Source organism: Hemitrygon akajei, chromosome 18 (assembly GCF_048418815.1).
Source record: "Hemitrygon akajei chromosome 18, sHemAka1.3, whole genome shotgun sequence".
In the NCBI taxonomy this organism is placed as follows: domain Eukaryota; kingdom Metazoa; phylum Chordata; class Chondrichthyes; order Myliobatiformes; family Dasyatidae; genus Hemitrygon; species Hemitrygon akajei.
Genome location: NC_133141.1, coordinates 52372631 through 52390755, shown reverse-complemented (window position 1 = coordinate 52390755; position 18125 = coordinate 52372631). Strand labels below are relative to the sequence as shown.

The 18125-nt window shown below is 39.4% G+C and overlaps 1 protein-coding gene across 5 annotated transcripts in view; it reads left to right on the top strand.

Moving 5' to 3' along the window:
* The window catches only part of kat7b (K(lysine) acetyltransferase 7b), an 86680-nt gene that overhangs the window by 5229 nt on the left and 63326 nt on the right, over positions 1-18125 (top strand). For 2 of the 5 annotated variants that reach the window (XM_073071670.1, XM_073071671.1), the window contains exon 2: positions 9670-9733. The exons of the other annotated variants lie outside the window; for them this stretch is intronic. In XM_073071670.1, the coding sequence (XP_072927771.1) occupies positions 9710-9733 (24 nt within the window). In that variant the 5' untranslated portion in view covers positions 9670-9709. The remainder of the gene's footprint in view (positions 1-9669; positions 9734-18125) is intronic. 5 annotated transcript variants of the gene reach the window in all.

Below are 18125 nucleotides of genomic sequence, written 5' to 3'. Positions count from 1 at the left end.
ATCTCCAGGCTCTCTGTCGAGACACATAGTGTCTTCCATCATGTGTTGTGCTTCCTTCACCTGTTGTTGATACTTGGTAATACATTTTGTCAAAGATTCACAATAAACCAGCATGCTTTCATTCAAATTATGTATGCCCATTTGCTTAACTCCCAGGGGTGCATCAAATGTCAGGCACGATGGCTGCTACATTATGATTTTGTATGGGGACAATCCAGCAGTCCTATTGGCTCTGGACCTGATTGTCATAGGGACCGAAGGTAGTATCTGTTCCCATCTCAATTTAGTTTCCTTGTTTTTGGTGGTTCTATTCATTCTTTCTACTAAGCCTGATGACTGAGGATGGTAGCTACAATGGAAATGTTGGTCTATCAGCAAGGCTTTTATTACCTTCTCAGTAAAGTGGGTACTGTAGTCGCTGGACAGTTTCTAAGGGATGCTGAATTTTCGGGATGACTTCCTTTAATATACATTTAGCTACTATAACTGCATCATTCTTTCTACAAGGAAATACTTCAACTCATCATGGAAAACATCAATAATGTCCAATACATATTTACAGTGCCTATTTAAAAAAATATTCAACCCCCCCCCCCCCCCCGAGAAGTTTTCATGCTTTGTTCTTTTACAACATTGAATCACAGTGAATTTAATTTGGCTTTTTGACACTGATCAACAGAGAAAGTGAAAACATCTCAACAAAGTGATCTAAATTAATTACAAATATAAAACAAAATAATTGATTATATAAGTATTCTCCCCCTTCAAGGCAGTATTTGGTAGCTATACCCTTGGCAGCAATTACAGCCTTGAGTCTGGATAAGTCTAACAGCTTTGCACATCTGGACAATGCAATTTTACAAAACTGCTCAAGCTCTGTAAGATTGCATGGGGATCATGAGTGAACAGCCCTTTACAAGTCCAGCCATAAATTCTCAATTGGGTTCAGGTCTAGACTCTGACTTGGCCACTCCAGGACATTAACTTTGTTGTTTCTAAGCCATTCCTGTGTAGTTTTGGCATTATGCTTGGGGTCATTGTTTTCCTGGAAACATCTTCTCCCAAGTTGCAGTTCTCTTGCAGACTGCATCAGGGTTTTCCTCCAGGATTTCCCTGTAATTTGCTGCATTCATTTTACCCTCTATCTTCACAAGCCTTCCAGGGCCTGCTGCAGTGAAGCATCCCCACAGCATGCTTCATGGTAGGGATGGTTTGTTTTTTAATGTGTGGTGTTTGGCTTACATTTGGTCTGATGGCCACAAAGCTCAATTTTGGTTTTATCAGACCATAGAACCACCTTCCAGCTGACTTCAGAGTCTCCAACATGCCTTCTGGCAAACTCTAGCTGAGATTTCATGTGAGTTTTTTTTAAACAGTGGTTTTCTCTTTGCCACTCTCCCATAAAGTTGTAACTGGTGAAGCACCCGGGCAACAGTTATTTGTGCAGTCTCTCTGACCTCAGCCACTGAAGCTTATGACTGCTCCAGAGTTATCATGTGTTTCTTGGTGACATCCCTTACTTGTCCCCTTCTTGCACAGTCACTCAGTTTTTGAGGATTGCCTGTTTGTCCATTTAGAGCTGGGCCATATTCTTTCCATTTCTTGATGATTGACTTAACTGTACTCCAAGGGATATTCAGTGGCTCGGAAATTTTCTTGTATCCACCTCGACTTGCTTTCCAGTAACTTTTTCACGAAGTTGCTTGGAGTGTTCTTTTGTCTTCATGGTGTAGTTTTTGCCACGATACTGACTCATCAGCCGTTCGACCTTCCAGATACTACAATCAATTGAAACAGCTTGACTGTACACAGATCTCCATCTAAAACCAATTGGCTGCACCAGTGATTATTTGGTGTTATTTTTAAAAGGGGGTGAATACTTGTGCAATCAATTATTTTGTGTTTTATATTTGTAATTTATTTAGATCACTTTGTAGAGATCTGTTTTCACTTTGACATGAAAGAGTCTTTTTCTGCTGATCAGTGTCAAAAAAGCCAAATTAAATCCACTGTGATTCAATGTTGTAAAACAATAAAACTTTCAAGGGTGGGAGGGGTGAATATTTTTTATAGGCACTGTATGGCCTTCACATGGAGGTAATTGTATAAAATCCATCTGTGAAAACATGAAAGGGTGGTGTATGAGACCCTTGCATCTTCACTAGTTTCCCTGGATTCTGTAAAATACAGTCTGCGATAAACTAGGGATATGTCTGATTTATATGATCTATCAATCCCCTCTTGCATGTGTGAACTTGTGAGCACAGCAGGCAATCCATGGTAACAATTCTGAAGGAGCCACAGGCACCAAAGGCCATCATGTTGGTTACAGCTTTTTTTAAGGTTTTTTGTGGCAGTCCTTGCAGACCTTTGACCACTGGTCCAAGGTCCTTTGCTGCCTTACCTCTAGAAACTGCTGGAGTTAGGTGCGATTCCCTGTTCTCCCAATCTTGTATTGTTAACTGAACCTTGTGGGGGAGTTGCTTTGCTGCTGCAATACTGGAATTACCCATCTATATTTCAAAAATATAGAGACCAATTTCCTTAGCAATATAAGGTCTAATTTCTGATGCATAAAATGGTCATTTCCAGCTGAGTCATAATAACCCATACTGTGAAGATAACAGTGTCACTAAGTTGTAGGTCTAAACAGAATCTAGAGAAATCTCTGGACGCTTTTAAGGCACTCTCATATATAAAAAAATTCGGACTCTTTGATAAGTGGGTACTGAGTAACCTGCCACTTATGCAAAATAGGTTGACTACTCCGGAAATGGAATAATCCACAATGGCTCTCTGGTATACACACATTAGGTCCCTCAGTAGTGTAGGTAATAGTAGTTTTTATTTTACACAATGAATCTCTTCTACGTAAGTTTACAGGCATGTCCAGAGAAAGTAGAAAATTATGACATAAATCCTGATCCCCTATGCTAACCTCCACTGGGCCTGATTTCAGGACATTAGTAGACTATCCACCTATTCCAGTTATTATCCTTACTAGTGTGTCCCTGACGCTAGATTTTATTTGGTGTGTCCCTAATGCTTTTACTAGTCAAATCTAATCATTGATACCCATACATTTCTATTTGCTGTGCCAAAAGCATTGGAATTGCGGAGAGAGAAACTGATACGCTCAATAGACAGCACAACTTGCAATGTCCCCTCAAAACTTACTAATTAACTCCAAGACCTTGGCTTCAATACCTCCTTCTGCAATTGGATCCTGGATTTCCTCATTTGCAGACCCCAGTCAGTTCTGATTGGCAACAACATCTCCTCCACGATCTCCATCAGCACAGATGCACCACTGCACTGTGTGTTTAGCCCCCCGCTCTATTCGCTTTACACTTATGACCGTGCACAGCTCCAATGTTATATTCAAGTTTGCTGATGACACCACAGTTGTTGGCTGAATCAAAGGAGATGAATCAGCATGTAGGAGGGAGTTTGAAAATCTGGCTGAGTGAGTGAGGGGTTGTTATGACACCAATGTCAATACAACCAAGGAACTGATTATAGACTTCAGGAAAGGGAAACCAGACGTGAGCCAGTCCTCATCGGAGGATCAGAGGTGGAGAGGGTTTAAATTCCTGGGTGTTAATATTTCAGAGAACTTGCCTTGGACCCAACACGTAAGTGCAATTGCGAAGAAAGCACGGCAGCGCCTCTTCTTTCTTAAGAGTCAGCGGAGATTCAGCATCACATCTAAAACTTTAACTTCTATAAATGTGTAATGGAGAGAATATTTATTGGCTGCATCACTGCCTGTTATGGAAACACCAGTGCCTTTTGAACAGAAAATCCTATATGAAAAGTAGTGGATTTGGCCCAGCACGTTCATGGGTAAAGCCCTCCCCACCATTGAGCACATCTGCATGAAACACTGTCATAGGAAAGCAGCATCCATCATCACAGATCCCCTCCACCCAGCTCATGCTCTCTTCTCACTTCTGCCATCAGGTAGAAGGTACAAGAGCCTCAGGACTCGCTCCACAAGGTTCAAGAACAGTTACTACCCCTCACCCATCACGCTCTTAAACCAGAGGGAATAACTACACTCAACTTCACTTGCCCCATCATTGAAATATTCCCACAACCTATGATCTCAGTTTCAAGGATTCTTTATCTCATTATCTCTCTTTCTTGTTATCTATTGCTCTTTATATTTGCATTTGCTCAGTTTGTTGTCTTCTGCATTCTGGTTGATCTTTCATTGACCCTGTATAGTTGCTATTCTATAGATTTGCTGAGTATGTGCACAAGAAAAAGAATTTCAGGGTTGTATGTGGTGACCTATATATGTTTCGAGAATAAAATTTACTTTGAACTTTGTATAGAATGGGGGAGGGGGCATAACTCATATTTGCTACTTACCTGGAAAGGCCAAAGAGTAATCTTGCTTTTTGGTGATTGTTCCTCTGCCAGAGTTTCCCCAGGAGCAGGCAGTCACCGGAATCCCCTTTGGTCAGCTCCCAAAACCTAAACACGTGATCTTGGTGAAACCTCCCAAGTTCTGTTAAGCACCTTTTTACTATGGCCTATAACAAGCAACAATGAACTTGGAGTGAATCAATTAGAAGCGTGTTTATTTTACTTGCAGCAAGGGGAGCCCATCACCGCACAAGTGCCGATGATAGCCTAAAAACAAAACAAACAGCACAGTAATTCCTTTATACATAAGTGTAGCTACCAATGCCTCAGTTCAAGGAAAGGGTGCATTCTGTCCTTCTGCTTAATCAGTGTACTGTATTTGGCATTCTTCCAGTAATGCATCTGCTGGTCTGCAGTTTGTCAAGGACTTGAGTTCCAGCAGCAAAATGTTGCACAAACACTATAAGCAAAGTCCTTTGGTACATTTTGTTACAGACAAAAATGCCATTTTGTTACTGTAAGTAAACTACATTTCCACAATCCTATTTGCCTTCTTGATAACCTGTTGCACTGCAAATCAACTTTTTGAGATGTGTGCAACAGCACTCCCAAGTCCCTCTGCTTAACAGCATGCTGCAATCTTTCACTGTTTAAATAATAATCTAATCTTCTGTTTTTCTTCCAAGGTGGATGACCTTGCATTTATCCATGTTGTACTCCCTATGTAGTAGACTTTTTGAGCATGGTTTAACTTGCAAAATGCTGGAGGAACTCAGCAAGTCAGGCAGTTATCTAAGGAGGGAAATAAGCTTTTGACGGTTTGGGCTGAGACCCTTAATCAGTTCCTCCAGCATTCTGTGTGTGTTACTGGTTTCCTGCATCAGCAGAATCTCTTGTGTTTGTGTTGGAGCATAATTTCTTCTGATCTGTAGCTCTAGTTAGCAGATTCCTCCTTTTGTAGTAATTTAAGTTGGCTAAGAATTTCTGCTTTGGGTAGTTTGTGTGATTTGGCCACATTGTGTTACAAATTGCAGCTGTTTAGTTACTGAGTTTCTTTTTCTCAAGCTACCTATCAACCCTTTTTGAAACAGTTTTATTGGACAGTATTTCAAAATGTAATTTGTAAAAATCTTGATTGAATTCTGTGATGTATTTACACTTAGTATACTTAATTTTTTTAAATTAAAGTTGTAGGTGAGAAATCAATAATGATTTAAACCAAGAATTTTTATCAGTTTCTCCTCACTGTTCCCCAATTTTAAATAATAAATGATAATTTAAAACTACATAACCACTTTCTCATTACTGAACTGGATTTATGAAATTTAAAGTATTTTGTGCTCTATTGTGTATTTATATACCTTGTTTAAGTGGGTTTTTGAAAGCTTCAAACCGCCTAGAAACTGGACTTTTAATGTACATGCAATTAAACATGCAATTTATTTAGTGCATGCTTTTTAATGCAGCGGTATCCATTTCCTGAGGAAGTCCTGCCCATCAGAAAATTGGTCTGGGGAATTTCTGGATTCTATTCACCTTGACAAGCATGTACATTTGATTACATCATTAGCAATTGGCAAGCTTACTTTTGCCTAATAAAAGGTCTCGACTGTTTATTCAATTCCATGACCTGTTGAGCTCCTCCACCATTTTGTGTTTGTTGCTGGATTTCCAGCATCTGCAGAATCTCTTCATCTTGGGACAAAACTGCAAGAACTCTTTAGGGCAGTGATCTTTGGCTAGGTGTCTTCAGTTCTTCATTAATGATTTGCCTCCATAATGAAGCTGAAGTGGGAATGTTTGCTGAAAATTTGAATGAAAAAGGGGGAGTATCTGCTCATCCACATTTTCTTGATATTCAAGTCCTCCAAAAGTTGCCTGGGAGTGACTATTGATCAGTAAACTCACTAGAACAGCAAGTTACTATGAGGAGGTGAGAGGCTGGGTATCCATGAGTGAGTGATCCATGTCTTGACTCCTCAGTCTCCCTCATTGACAATGCACAAGTCGGGAATCTGTTGGAATATTCTCCGAATGCATGGATGAGTGCAGCACTAATAATGGGTCAGAAACTCTGCCATTTTGGAGAAAACTTGCTTGATTTGCATTCTCATCAACCACCCTAAGCATTCATTTCTCTGGATCTGGAATACCACGGCAATATTATGAACTGTCACAATTTTTAAAAAACCAAGCTTGTACCAGGCTCAAGGACAGCTTCTGTTTTGCTGTTATAAGATTATTGAATGGTTTCTTAGTGCAATAAAATCGATTCTTGATCTCAACCTACTTTGTTTTGACCTTGCACTTTATGGTTTATTTGTGCTGCACTTGTAACCAACACTTTATTCTGCACTATTATTGTTTTACCCTGTACTGTTGCAATGAATCAATCTGTATGCATGGTATGCAAGACAAGCCTTTCACTGCACTTTGGTATGTGAGACATTAATAAACTAAATTACCAACCTCTGCCAACAAGAAAGATGAGGGTAACAGGTACTGCAGGTTTCTTTCTAAATCACACACCATCCTGACTTGGGAATATATCTCTGGTCCTTGATCATTGTGAGGTCACAATTCTGAATTGCTGGCTGAAGTGCACTGAAGGGATACTTTACCCAGAAGGTCTGTTGAGTGTCAAGAAGACAGCTCTCCATTATCTTTTCATGGGCAATTTGAGATGGATAGTAAATTCTGTATTTGCCAGCAATTTCATACTCTGATATTTTTGTTTAAGTTGTATACCCAGATTTTGTTAGAAGTTTGTTGTAAACTCTACCATATATCTGTAACACCCTGTAGAATCCAATTTGAGGACCACTAGTAAATTGTAATAAAGTTGTATTCTGTTCCCTGGTTCCATCCTTTTTACGTAGTAAGTGATGCGACAATAGTGAAACCTGCATTGTAATCCTTGGTGAACTTGGGCACCAAACAAGTCTGTTCAATACACTGATACCTCTATTTATCACTACAGTCAGCCCTCCTTATCCGCAAATTATGCATGCGCGAATTCAACCGCAAATCGTGAAAACCCAGAAGTGCTCTTCCAGCACTTGTTGTTCGAGCATGTACAGACTTTTTTTTCTTGTTATTGTTCCTGAAACAATGCGGTATAACAGCCATTTTACATAGCATTTACATTGTAATAGGTATTATAAGTAATCTAGAGATGATTAAAAGTATACGGGAGGATGTGCGTGGGTTATCATGCATCGGAATCAAAAGAAATCGGAAGTTCTCTTACTAAGTAAATCAGAACAGGTACATCCGGTTTTATTTAGTGTCAGTTAGTCAAACGTTTGTCTTAGTATATAGTACATATTTTACCTTTCTATGCAAATAAAGCACTGAAGAACGTATGTTTCAGTGCTGGGTTTGGGTAAGGAAGTTCCCGAGTTCGATCGAGTGATGGACTGCTCCCGAGTGGGCTCTCCATCCGTGCCGGGTTGATGTGGAGGATCAAAAACCCAATAATTAAACCACTGCGTTGCTTAGCAATAATTATAGCTTTCATTGGGGCAGAGCCTTTCTCACTTTATCCTTTAAAATTGTTCCGATCGTTGATCGACATAGCCTAACGCTTTTCCAATGACCAATGGCATTTCACCTCTTTCCGATCGCTTTATTATTTCCACTTTTTCAGTCGTGATCATGATTATTTTCATGAACAGAAACAGTGCGGATTTAGAGTTCTGCCGCCGGGTCCTAAGGTCCACCGCATTGAGACAAGTTGAATAAGGGACTTGAGCATCCGCGAATTTTGGTATCCGCGAGGGGTCCCGGAACCAATCCCTCGCGGATAAGGAGGGCCGACTGTATTTATCACAACTGCTGCCTTGCATGTTTTTGTTTAGCAGTTATCCTTGGTATTTTATGTTTAGTTATTCCTTTAAGAACATACATCTGGCATGATAGCAATGCCATTATTTCCGTGTGGACTATTCAAAGGGTAGTTGTTTCCATCCTGTTGCTTTTGGAATATTGCTAATCTCTTTTTTTCTTCTTGCATCTTTTTGCTCAACCATCCTTGTGTGAAGTTGCAATATTCTGAGAATGCTCTTTCATCTTTTTACCTTAATGATTGTTGATACTATTTTTCCTGCTTGGTTTGCTTCTTAAGTTTTTGCTAATCATAGCATGATTCTGGATATATATTTTTACCTTGTGTGTTTAATAATTCCATAAAGGGAGAATATCAACATACTTGAAGCAGATCTTCCTTCTCATTGAAAATACTTGCACATCTTAACTCAGCAACATTCATCTTACTGTTCTTGCACTTGCTGCTGGAATTTAGATCACTTCTATTATTTGCTTGTAGCTGGAATTTTCCATTTGTCTGTGATCCTTCATTTCTACTATTCACAAACTAATTGACATTATAGTGCCATTTGCCTTCTTTGGGGGGTATCAACTTTAAAGTTCCAGTATACATTTTTGATTTACTTCTGACATTTCTCCTGTCTCTGATTTCCCAACTCCTTGCCCCCAATTTGTGCATTATGTAAATGCTCTCTGGTCCTCCCAGCATGAAGTTTATTTTAATTACATGAGTTGTGTCTTCTGTTAATGGTGATGAACATTTTGTTTCAAACTTTTCCAATACTGAAACTTCAAAACTGTTGCAATTTTACTTATTATGCTTATTTACCTGTGTTCACAACAGTTTCCTTAGTAATAGAGCTAGTTGGGACTCTACATCATGGAAATAGCATGAGAGTTTTAACTGATAAATCTCTTATTTAGCTTTAGCGTGTGATTTTTGCATTAATAATGGAAATTAGAATCTTAGCAATATGGTAATAGGACACTTAAGAAAGAGCAGTGGCGACTGATGTTCATATCCTGTAAATGACTTAAGAAAACTGCAAAATTATTTGGGCAGTCATAATGCGGACTTATGAAAGTAAAATTGCTTCTGGCAATTGCCCTCATCCTGAAAATGAATTGCAGTACCTATCTTTTGTGTGACATGATCTCTGTTTCAGTCAGAGCTAGATTCAGTGCTTGCTTGATGGAATTTGATGAAATACTGTTTCTATATAAACCTTGAGCCTATTCCAAAGTTCTCTTATATTCTGGGAATGGAATTGTGTTCTGATGTCTAACAGTCTTTATTTGTATGTTAAAATATGCCCAATAGTTTTCCCTCATGCTGTTCTCATCATCACTGTGATCAAATAACCCTATATCTGCTCCTCTAGTTTATATGTTCATGCAGAGTTAGGAACCATGTATGGGGCATGTTTTCACTATTGCAGTCATACCATGCCGATTGTGTTCCCTCAGGAAGCATCCTAACAAGGTGAAGTGGAAGCCTAGTGAGTAAATGGACAGTGATCGAAGGAGGCAGGTATGGACAATTGTGTCTATCTATGTGTTTGGGGAAGGGGGAAGCAGGGTTAAAAATGCAGCAGTAAAGGAATTAAATTTCATATTTTTTAAAGTAGTAATTTGGAAACAGAACTATTACTAAAATTACTTAATGATGCTTACTCTTAAATTGTTGGAATAAAATAAACACCAAAAATTCCAAATGTATACTTTTGATTAGGATTGTGCCAGTCTGTTTGAATATCAGACTAAATATCTTTGAATTAAGAATTAATGGTGTAAATTCATTACACAAGTGTTTTGTGAAATTACATTTACAGTTGCGCTACAAATCAAATTCTTTATGTAAATGCATTAATACTATACTATTTGGGTGTTGAGGGCATCTGCATTTAGTTCCACGGAATCGTGGGATTTTGGGGCACAAGCACAGAAGTCTATAATCGCATATCTCGCTCATTCCTTGAGCGCTATTCAGTTAGATCACACCATGTTTTTTCCCGTTGGTCTGTTTTTTTTCTGTTTTCGACTGTTTGTATGGTTCCTTTTTGAAAGCTGCAAAATGTACTGGCCAATCAATTTTAAATCTGTTTTTCACTCCTTCTGCCATGGCCAATTTCCTTCAATTTACACAATTAAAACTCATGAATCTTGAAGATATTACTAAATTTGTTTGCTATGAAAAGGGCAATATGACCCCTCTTGTCTTTCTACATATTTAAAGCTTCTTATACCTAATACCATTCAAACAAATTTTTGCATCCTTTTTGAGGCTATGACATTCTCTAAATTGTCCAGCTGATCTGTAACCACTGTTTTGACCATGGTACACTGATGCTGCTTTTGAACTGAGAGCCATCATTTGTAAAATGCAAGGTTTCATGTGCTTATCAGTTTCCTCAATTTACCTCCTTTTCTCTCAGGTTATGATCTTGTGAAGCTTCTCCACCAGAGACACAAGGTTGTCAGAGCTATCATTACTAGATTTGGCCCTTCTTATTTTAAACATGTGTAACATGTAATTTCCAACCTTGCTTCCTGCATGAATCTAAAATAGACTTGGTGGCTTTTCTGGTTTGAACATTGCTGAATTTTAAATCTTGGTCTTTATTTTTGTCTACTCTCCTCTTGTCCATCTAAATTTTACTATGTTTGTATCAGCTACCTTCTGTACAGAAGTTTATAAATGTGTGAACACGAGGAAATCTGCAGATGCTGGAAATTCAAACAACAACACACAAAATGCTGGTGGAACACAGCAGGCCAGGCAACATCTATAAGGAGAAGCACTGTCGACGTTTTGGGCCGAGACCCTTCGTCAGGACTAACGGTCCTCTCAGGTTATGATCTTGTGAAGCTTCACCACCAGAGACACAAGGTTGTCAGAGCTATCATTACTAGATTTGGCCCTTCTGTACCTGAGTTAGTCCTGACGAAGGGTCTCGGCCCGAAATGTCGCCAGTGCTTCTCCTTATAGATGCTGCCTGGCCTGCTGTGTTCCACCAGCATTTTATGTGTGTTGTTTTTATAAATGTGTGTTTTTGTTTACCTTGAACCAGTTTTAATTGTTAGCAGGACATTGTCATCATAGAAGCAAACAGTACAGCACAGTACAGGCACTTTGGCCCACGACATTGCGCTAAGCTAACCTTTTAAGCTACTCTAAAAATCAATCTAATCCTTCCTTCCCTCATAGCCTTCCATTTTGCTTTCATCTATGTGCCTATCTAAGAGTTTCTTAAATGTCCTTAATGTATCTGCTACTAACACATTCCACATATCCACCACTATTTATAAAAGCCACAAAGAGCTGGGGTCCCAGAACAGATCCCTGTGGAACACCACTTGTTACTGACTGCCAGGCAGAATATGTTCCAATATACTGCATCTAAGTTTCCCTGAATCCCATTGCTCCTGTCTTTCTGAATGGGCCTACCATGGGGAAACTTTGTCAAACGCCTTACTAAAATCCACATACTACATCCGATGCTCTACCTTCATCAATTTGTTTCATCACTTCCTCAAAGAATGTTAGGTTCATGAGGCATGAATTGCCCCTCTCATGCTGACTATCCCTAATCAGACTATGGTTCTCCAAATGCTCATAAATGTTGTCTCTAAGAATCTTGTAAGACTCCCTTGACCTTTTTTTTAAAACACGAGAATGACACTTGCTGCCATCCAATGGTACTACTCTTGTGGCCAGAGAATATGTAAAGATGATCGCCAAAGGCGTAGCAATCTCTTGCCTTGCTTCCCATGGTAACCTGGGTATATCCTGACTGGCCTCAGGATCTTATCTATCCTAGTGTTTTTCAAATGTTCCAGCACATAGTCTTAACATTGACATGTTCCAGCATATTATCCTGTTCGACACTGTCATTTGTCAAGGGCAGTTCATCAATCTCACTGTGATTACTAAAGCAGTATTCATTAATGACCTCCTCCTACCTCTGACTTTAGGCACATTTCCTCTTTTATCCTTAATCCTAAACTTACTCTAATCATCCTCCTATTCTTCATGTATGTGTAGAATGCCTTGGAGGGGTTTCCTTAATCCTACCAGCCAAGGCCTTCCCCAGTCCCTTTCTAGCTCTCTTCTTAAGTCCCTTCTTAAGCTCCTTCATGGCTACCTTGCAACTCTCAAGAGCCTTGTCTGATCCTTACTTCCGAAACCTTAAGTAAACTTCTTTCTTCCCCTTGACTAGATGTTCCGCGTCTCTTGTTAACTATGGTTCCTTAACCTACCATCCTTTGCCTGTCTAAATGGGCAGACCTATCCAGAACCATATGCAAGTGCTCCTTAAACATCTTCCACATTTCTGTTGTGCATTTCCCTTATTACATTAGTTCCCAATTCACACTCAAGATTCCTGTCTCATTGCATGATGATTCAATTAAATACTTTCCCATATTGTCTGCTCCTATTCCTGTCCAAGACTATGGTAAAGGTTGAGGAGTTGTGGTCACTGTCTCTGAAATGTTTACCCACAAAGATCTGTCACCTGAGTAGGTTCATTGCCCGGTACCAGATGCAGTATGGCCCCTCCTAGTTGGCTTGTCTGCATATTGTGTCATGAATCCTTCCTGGACAACCCTAACAAATTCCACCCCATTTACACCTTTTGCACTAGAGGTGTTAATCAATATTAGGGAAGTTGAAGTCACGAATGAAAGCAACCCTATTATTTTCCACATTTTCAAAATCTGCTTCCTAAGGTGCTCCTCAGTGTTTCTGTCACTATTGGAAGATCTATAGAATACTCCCAATGGAGTGATTGCTTCCTCTCTGTTTCTGACTTTGACCCACACTAACTCAGTAGACAATCAGCTGTGATATTGTACCTGATTAGAAATACCATTCCACCACTTCTTTTATGTCCCTTTTGAAACATCTAAACCCCTGAACATCTAGCAGTCATTCTTGCTTTGTGACAGTCAAGCCTCTGTAAAGATCAGAGCATCACAATTTCATGTACTGATCCATGCTCCAAGTTCTTCACTCTTGTTCCTGATACTTCTCGCATTATAGTAGATACATTTCAACCCATGCTACCTATTGCAGTTTTGCGGAGTGCACTGCCAATCCTCCCTCAGTCTCTTTACTTGCTACATTAACTTTTTACACCACCTGCACCATCCTCTGACCTGTCCGATCACTCTGGTTCCCATTCCCTTGCCAAACTAGTTTAAGCCAAGCAGGGTGAACAAAGGAGAGAGGCAGTGGATGTCATTTACTTGGATTTTCAGAATGCATCTGATAAGGTGCCACACACAAGGCTGCTTAACAAGATAAAATCCTACGGTGTTACAGGAAAGATACTGGCATGGATAGAGGAATGGCTGACAGGCAGGAGGCAGCAAGTGGGAATAAAAGGGGCCTTTTCTGGTTGACTGCCAGTGATTAATGGTGTTCCCTGGGGTCAGTATTGGGATCGCTACTTTTCACATTGTTTGTCAATGATTTGGATAATGGAATTGATGATCTTGTGGCAAAGTTTGCGGATGATACAAAGATAGTGGGAGGGGTAGGTAGTGCTGAGGAAGCAATGCGATTGCAGTAGGACTTCTGTGGCTAGGCATAGCTCAAATACCATCTACAAATTTGCTGACGATACAACCATTTTTGGTAGATCTTAGGTGGTGATGAGAAGGTGTACAGGAGTGAGATAGGCCAACTAGTGGAGTGGTGGTGCAGCAACAATCTGGCACTCAATGTCAGTAAGACAAAAGAGCTGATTGTGGACTTCAGGAAGGGTAAGACGAGGGAACACATACCAATCCTCATAGAGGGATCAGAAGTGGAAAAAGTGAGCAGTTTCAAGTTCCTGGGTGTCAAAATCTCTGAGGATCTAACCTGGTCCCAACATATCAATGCAGATAAAGAAGGCAAGACAGCTGCTATACAGTACTTCATTAGGAGTTTGAAGAGATTTGGCTTGTCAACAAATACACTCAAAAACATCTATAGTTGTACTGTGGAGAGCATTCTGACAGGCTGCATCACTGTCTGGTATGGGGGGGCTACTGCACAGGACTGAAAGAAGCTGGAGAGGGCTGTAAATTTAGTCAGCTCCATTTTGGCACTAGCCTATAAAGTACCCAGACATCTTCAGGGAGCGGTGTCTCAGAAAGGTAGCGTCCATTATTAAGGACCTCCAGCACCCAGGGCATGCCCTTTTCTCACTGTTACCATCAGGAAGGAGGTACAGAAGCCTGAAGGCACACTCTCAGTGATTCAGGAACAGCTTCTTCCCCTCTGCCATATGATTCCTAAATGGACATTAAACCCTTGAACACTACCTCACTTTTCTTAATGTGCAGTGTATCTATTTTTGCATGTTTTTTAATCTATTCAACATATGTATACCATAATAGATTTACTTATTATTTTTATTATTTTTTTCTCTCTGCTAGATTATGTTTTGCATTGAACTGCTGCTACTGAGTTAAGAAATTTCACATCACATGCCGGTGATGATAATTCTGTTTCTGAATTGGACGAATGGGAGGAAAAATGTGGCAGATGGAATACAGTGTTTGGAAATGTATGATACAGTAATGCTTTTTGGTAAAAGGAACAATAGTGTGGTCTATAATCTAAACGGGGAGAAGGTTCAAACATCAGAGGTGCAGAGGGACTTGGGAGTCCTCGTGCAAGACTCCCAGAAGTTTAATTTACAGGTTGAGTCTGTGGTAAAAAAGACAAATGCAATGTTGGCATTTATTTCATGGGGAATAGAATATAAAAGCAAGGAGATAATGTTAAGCCTTCATAAATCACTAGTCAGGCTGCACTTGGAGTATTGTCAACGGTTTTGGGCCCCGTATCTCAGAATGGATTTGTTGAGATTGAAGATAGTCCAGAGGAGGTTCACGAGGATGATTCCGGGAATGAAGGGGTTAACATACGAGCATTTGGCAGCTTTGTGTGGGGATCTCATTGAAACCTACAAAATGTTGACAGGACTAGATAAGGTGGATGTTTCCTATGATGGGAGTATCCAGAACTCGAGGGAACAGCTTCAAAATTGAGGGTGACCTTTTAGAACAGGGAAAGGAGGAATTATTTTAGCCAGAGAGTAGTGAATCTGCGGAATGTTCTGCCACAGACTGTGGTGGAGGCCAAGTCCATGGGTATATTTAAGGCGGAAGTTGATCGTTTGCTGATGGGTCAGGGCATCAAAGGATATGGTGAGAAGGCAGATGTACGGGGTTGAGTGGGATCCGGGATTATCCATGATAAAGTGGCAGAACAGACTCGATGGGCTGAATGACCTAATTCTGCCCTTATGTCTTATGAGCCCTCCGCAAGAGCTCTAGCAAACCTGCCCGCAAGGATATTGGTTCCCCTCGGGTTCAGGTGTAACCTGTCCCTTTTGTGCAGGTTGTACCTTCCCCAGAAGAGATCCCAATGACCCAGAAATCTGAAACCCTACAGTTTGCACCAATTCTTTAGCCACACATTCAATTGCCAAATCCTCCTATGCTTACCCTCACTGGTGCATGGCACAGGCAGCAGTCAGGAGATTACTACCCATGTGGTCCTGCTTTTCAGCTTCCTACATAGCTTCCTATGTTCTCTCTTCAAAATCTCATCCCTTTTCTGATCTATGTTGTTGGTATCATCACTGTTCTCTTCTCCCTTTCGTTCTGAGCCGCAGAGCCAAGCTCAGTGCCAGAGACCCCTGGTTGCTGCAGCTTTACCCTTGCAATTTGTCTCTTCCACCCACCCCCAACAGTATTGACTGTAGTATACCTGAGAGGAACAGCTACTGGTACTCTGTGGTACTTCAATTTTCAGATATCATGAAAAGGGTGTGAAGACATCTAAGATGTAGCAATCAGGGAGACATCTTGCATGAGGAGATCACTGATCCTTAATAATCTAGCTGGGCACATTAATATTGCAAAATACTGTAATTAATGCTTTACAATAGAAGATGCATATCTAGTTTAACAGCAGCAAACTACACTTAATGGAGAGAGAAAAAAGAGAGTCGTCTGTTATGAGCTTGTCGCAAAAAGATGTGAAATCCTGAATTTTCTTCCAGCAAAGTCTCATAGTTGTAATGTTAGCAAATCTTTACAAGTAAATACAGAAAGTAACTCCACATTATTATTTGTGTGGCAGGAAAAGGAACATACGGATATGTTGCTTCATCCATTATCAGGCTACAATTTTTAACCTGCTTGTGTAGTGGCATGTGACATTGTTTGGCATGTTATCTTGATGTAAAATTAAATGAATGCTGGAGATACTAAGCAAATTGGGGAGAAATGTGGTTAATTTATGTCATTGACATGAAATGTTCGTTCTATTCTTTTTCTTAGCTGCTACCTACCTGATGCATTTTCTAGAATTGTCCTTACTTTAGATTTTCAAATCAACAATACTTTGCTTTTTGAAAGAGCCTCTTGGAAAGCAGTTCCAGTCATTTTGCTCAAATGGTGTGGTAGAATTTCTGTTGCTTACCCCTTAAAACAGTTCTAAGCTACAGAATATTTTCCATTTATTTATTTCCTTCCCTGCTTTACTGTTCCCATATTTTGCTCTGCTGGAATGTTTTATGCATGATTCATCTATTCTTTCACCCTTTGATTTACATTTCCAGTTCCTGATACAATTTCACGTGTTCGGAATGAATAAGTCATTCATCTCAAACCTATTTTGCCATTCAGCTCACCATTTAAACTCTCACATCTGATTCAGTCATTACTGGTTCAAGTCCCAAGCCAGAGCCTTGAATGTGAAAGATCCATTTGGACACTTCAGTGTAATGTTGGGAGTGCTGCATTGTTGAAGATTTTCTTTTTAATGAGACAAGGGCTCCATATTCTCTTGGGTGGCACTGAAGGAATCCTATTATATTATTATCCCCTGAAGCTTGGATGATATTCATCCAAGATTCAGGTTATTTGTTAATTATCAAATTGTTTGTGTAAACTTGCTTTGGACAAATCATTATGTCTTGTACATCAGACATGACAGTGCTTCTAAAGTATTTAATTATGTAATGCATTTTCAGATATCCTGAAAAGAGTGAGAAATATAATGTCTTGCACTTATATAATAAGTGCAAGAAACAAACAGTAATCTAATCTATCTAATTTTGCTTCAAAGTGTTTTCACCCATGTTTAACAATATTTTATATTTTAATTAAGAAAACTGGTGCATTTAAACAGACATCTTTTGCTTTTTAGGAGGGAGTAATTAAGCTTAATCACTGTTTCTAAGACTTTTTCTACTAATTCATTCTTTCTCTGGTTTGGATCATCTCCCTGATGTCCACTTGTAAATTTTCTCTTTTATATATGCCATAAATTCTTTTGAAAATTCTGAAGTTCTCAATCAATTCTAATTTTTAACCTCCACCAACTCTTGGACAGCTACTAAAGTTCTAGTTCATCTGTGCAGTACTGAATGTCTTTTACTGTAGTGCCTAAAAATTTGTGTACTTCTCTGTATGTGGAACAGAGGAATTGTCCAGTAGCAAAAATAAAACTTTTTGTTTTTCCCCTTAGATTGTTGTCATTTTTGGTTTCCTCTCAATTAACTTAGCAAGCTCTTTACATGAATCCCCAAATGACTTTGAACTTGCAATCACCTTCGATATTTATCAGACGTTCTTAACTTTTCATCCTTTTAAAATACAACTACAGAACTATTGGTTTTAGTTCACAATAGATAACCTTGCACTTAACTCAGTTTAAATGTATATACAGTATTGTGCATTTATCTAATTTTATGCTCTGATCCATAAGGTTCTGCATTAATTCCTACAATGTTATTAGCTGTCTCAGCTAGTAATCTCAATTGTGGTCAACTTCATCCTAACAGAACAGTTTATGCATACTACTTAAAGAAAAGTGAAAAAGTAAAACAATTTTATACATTTACTCTTTTTTC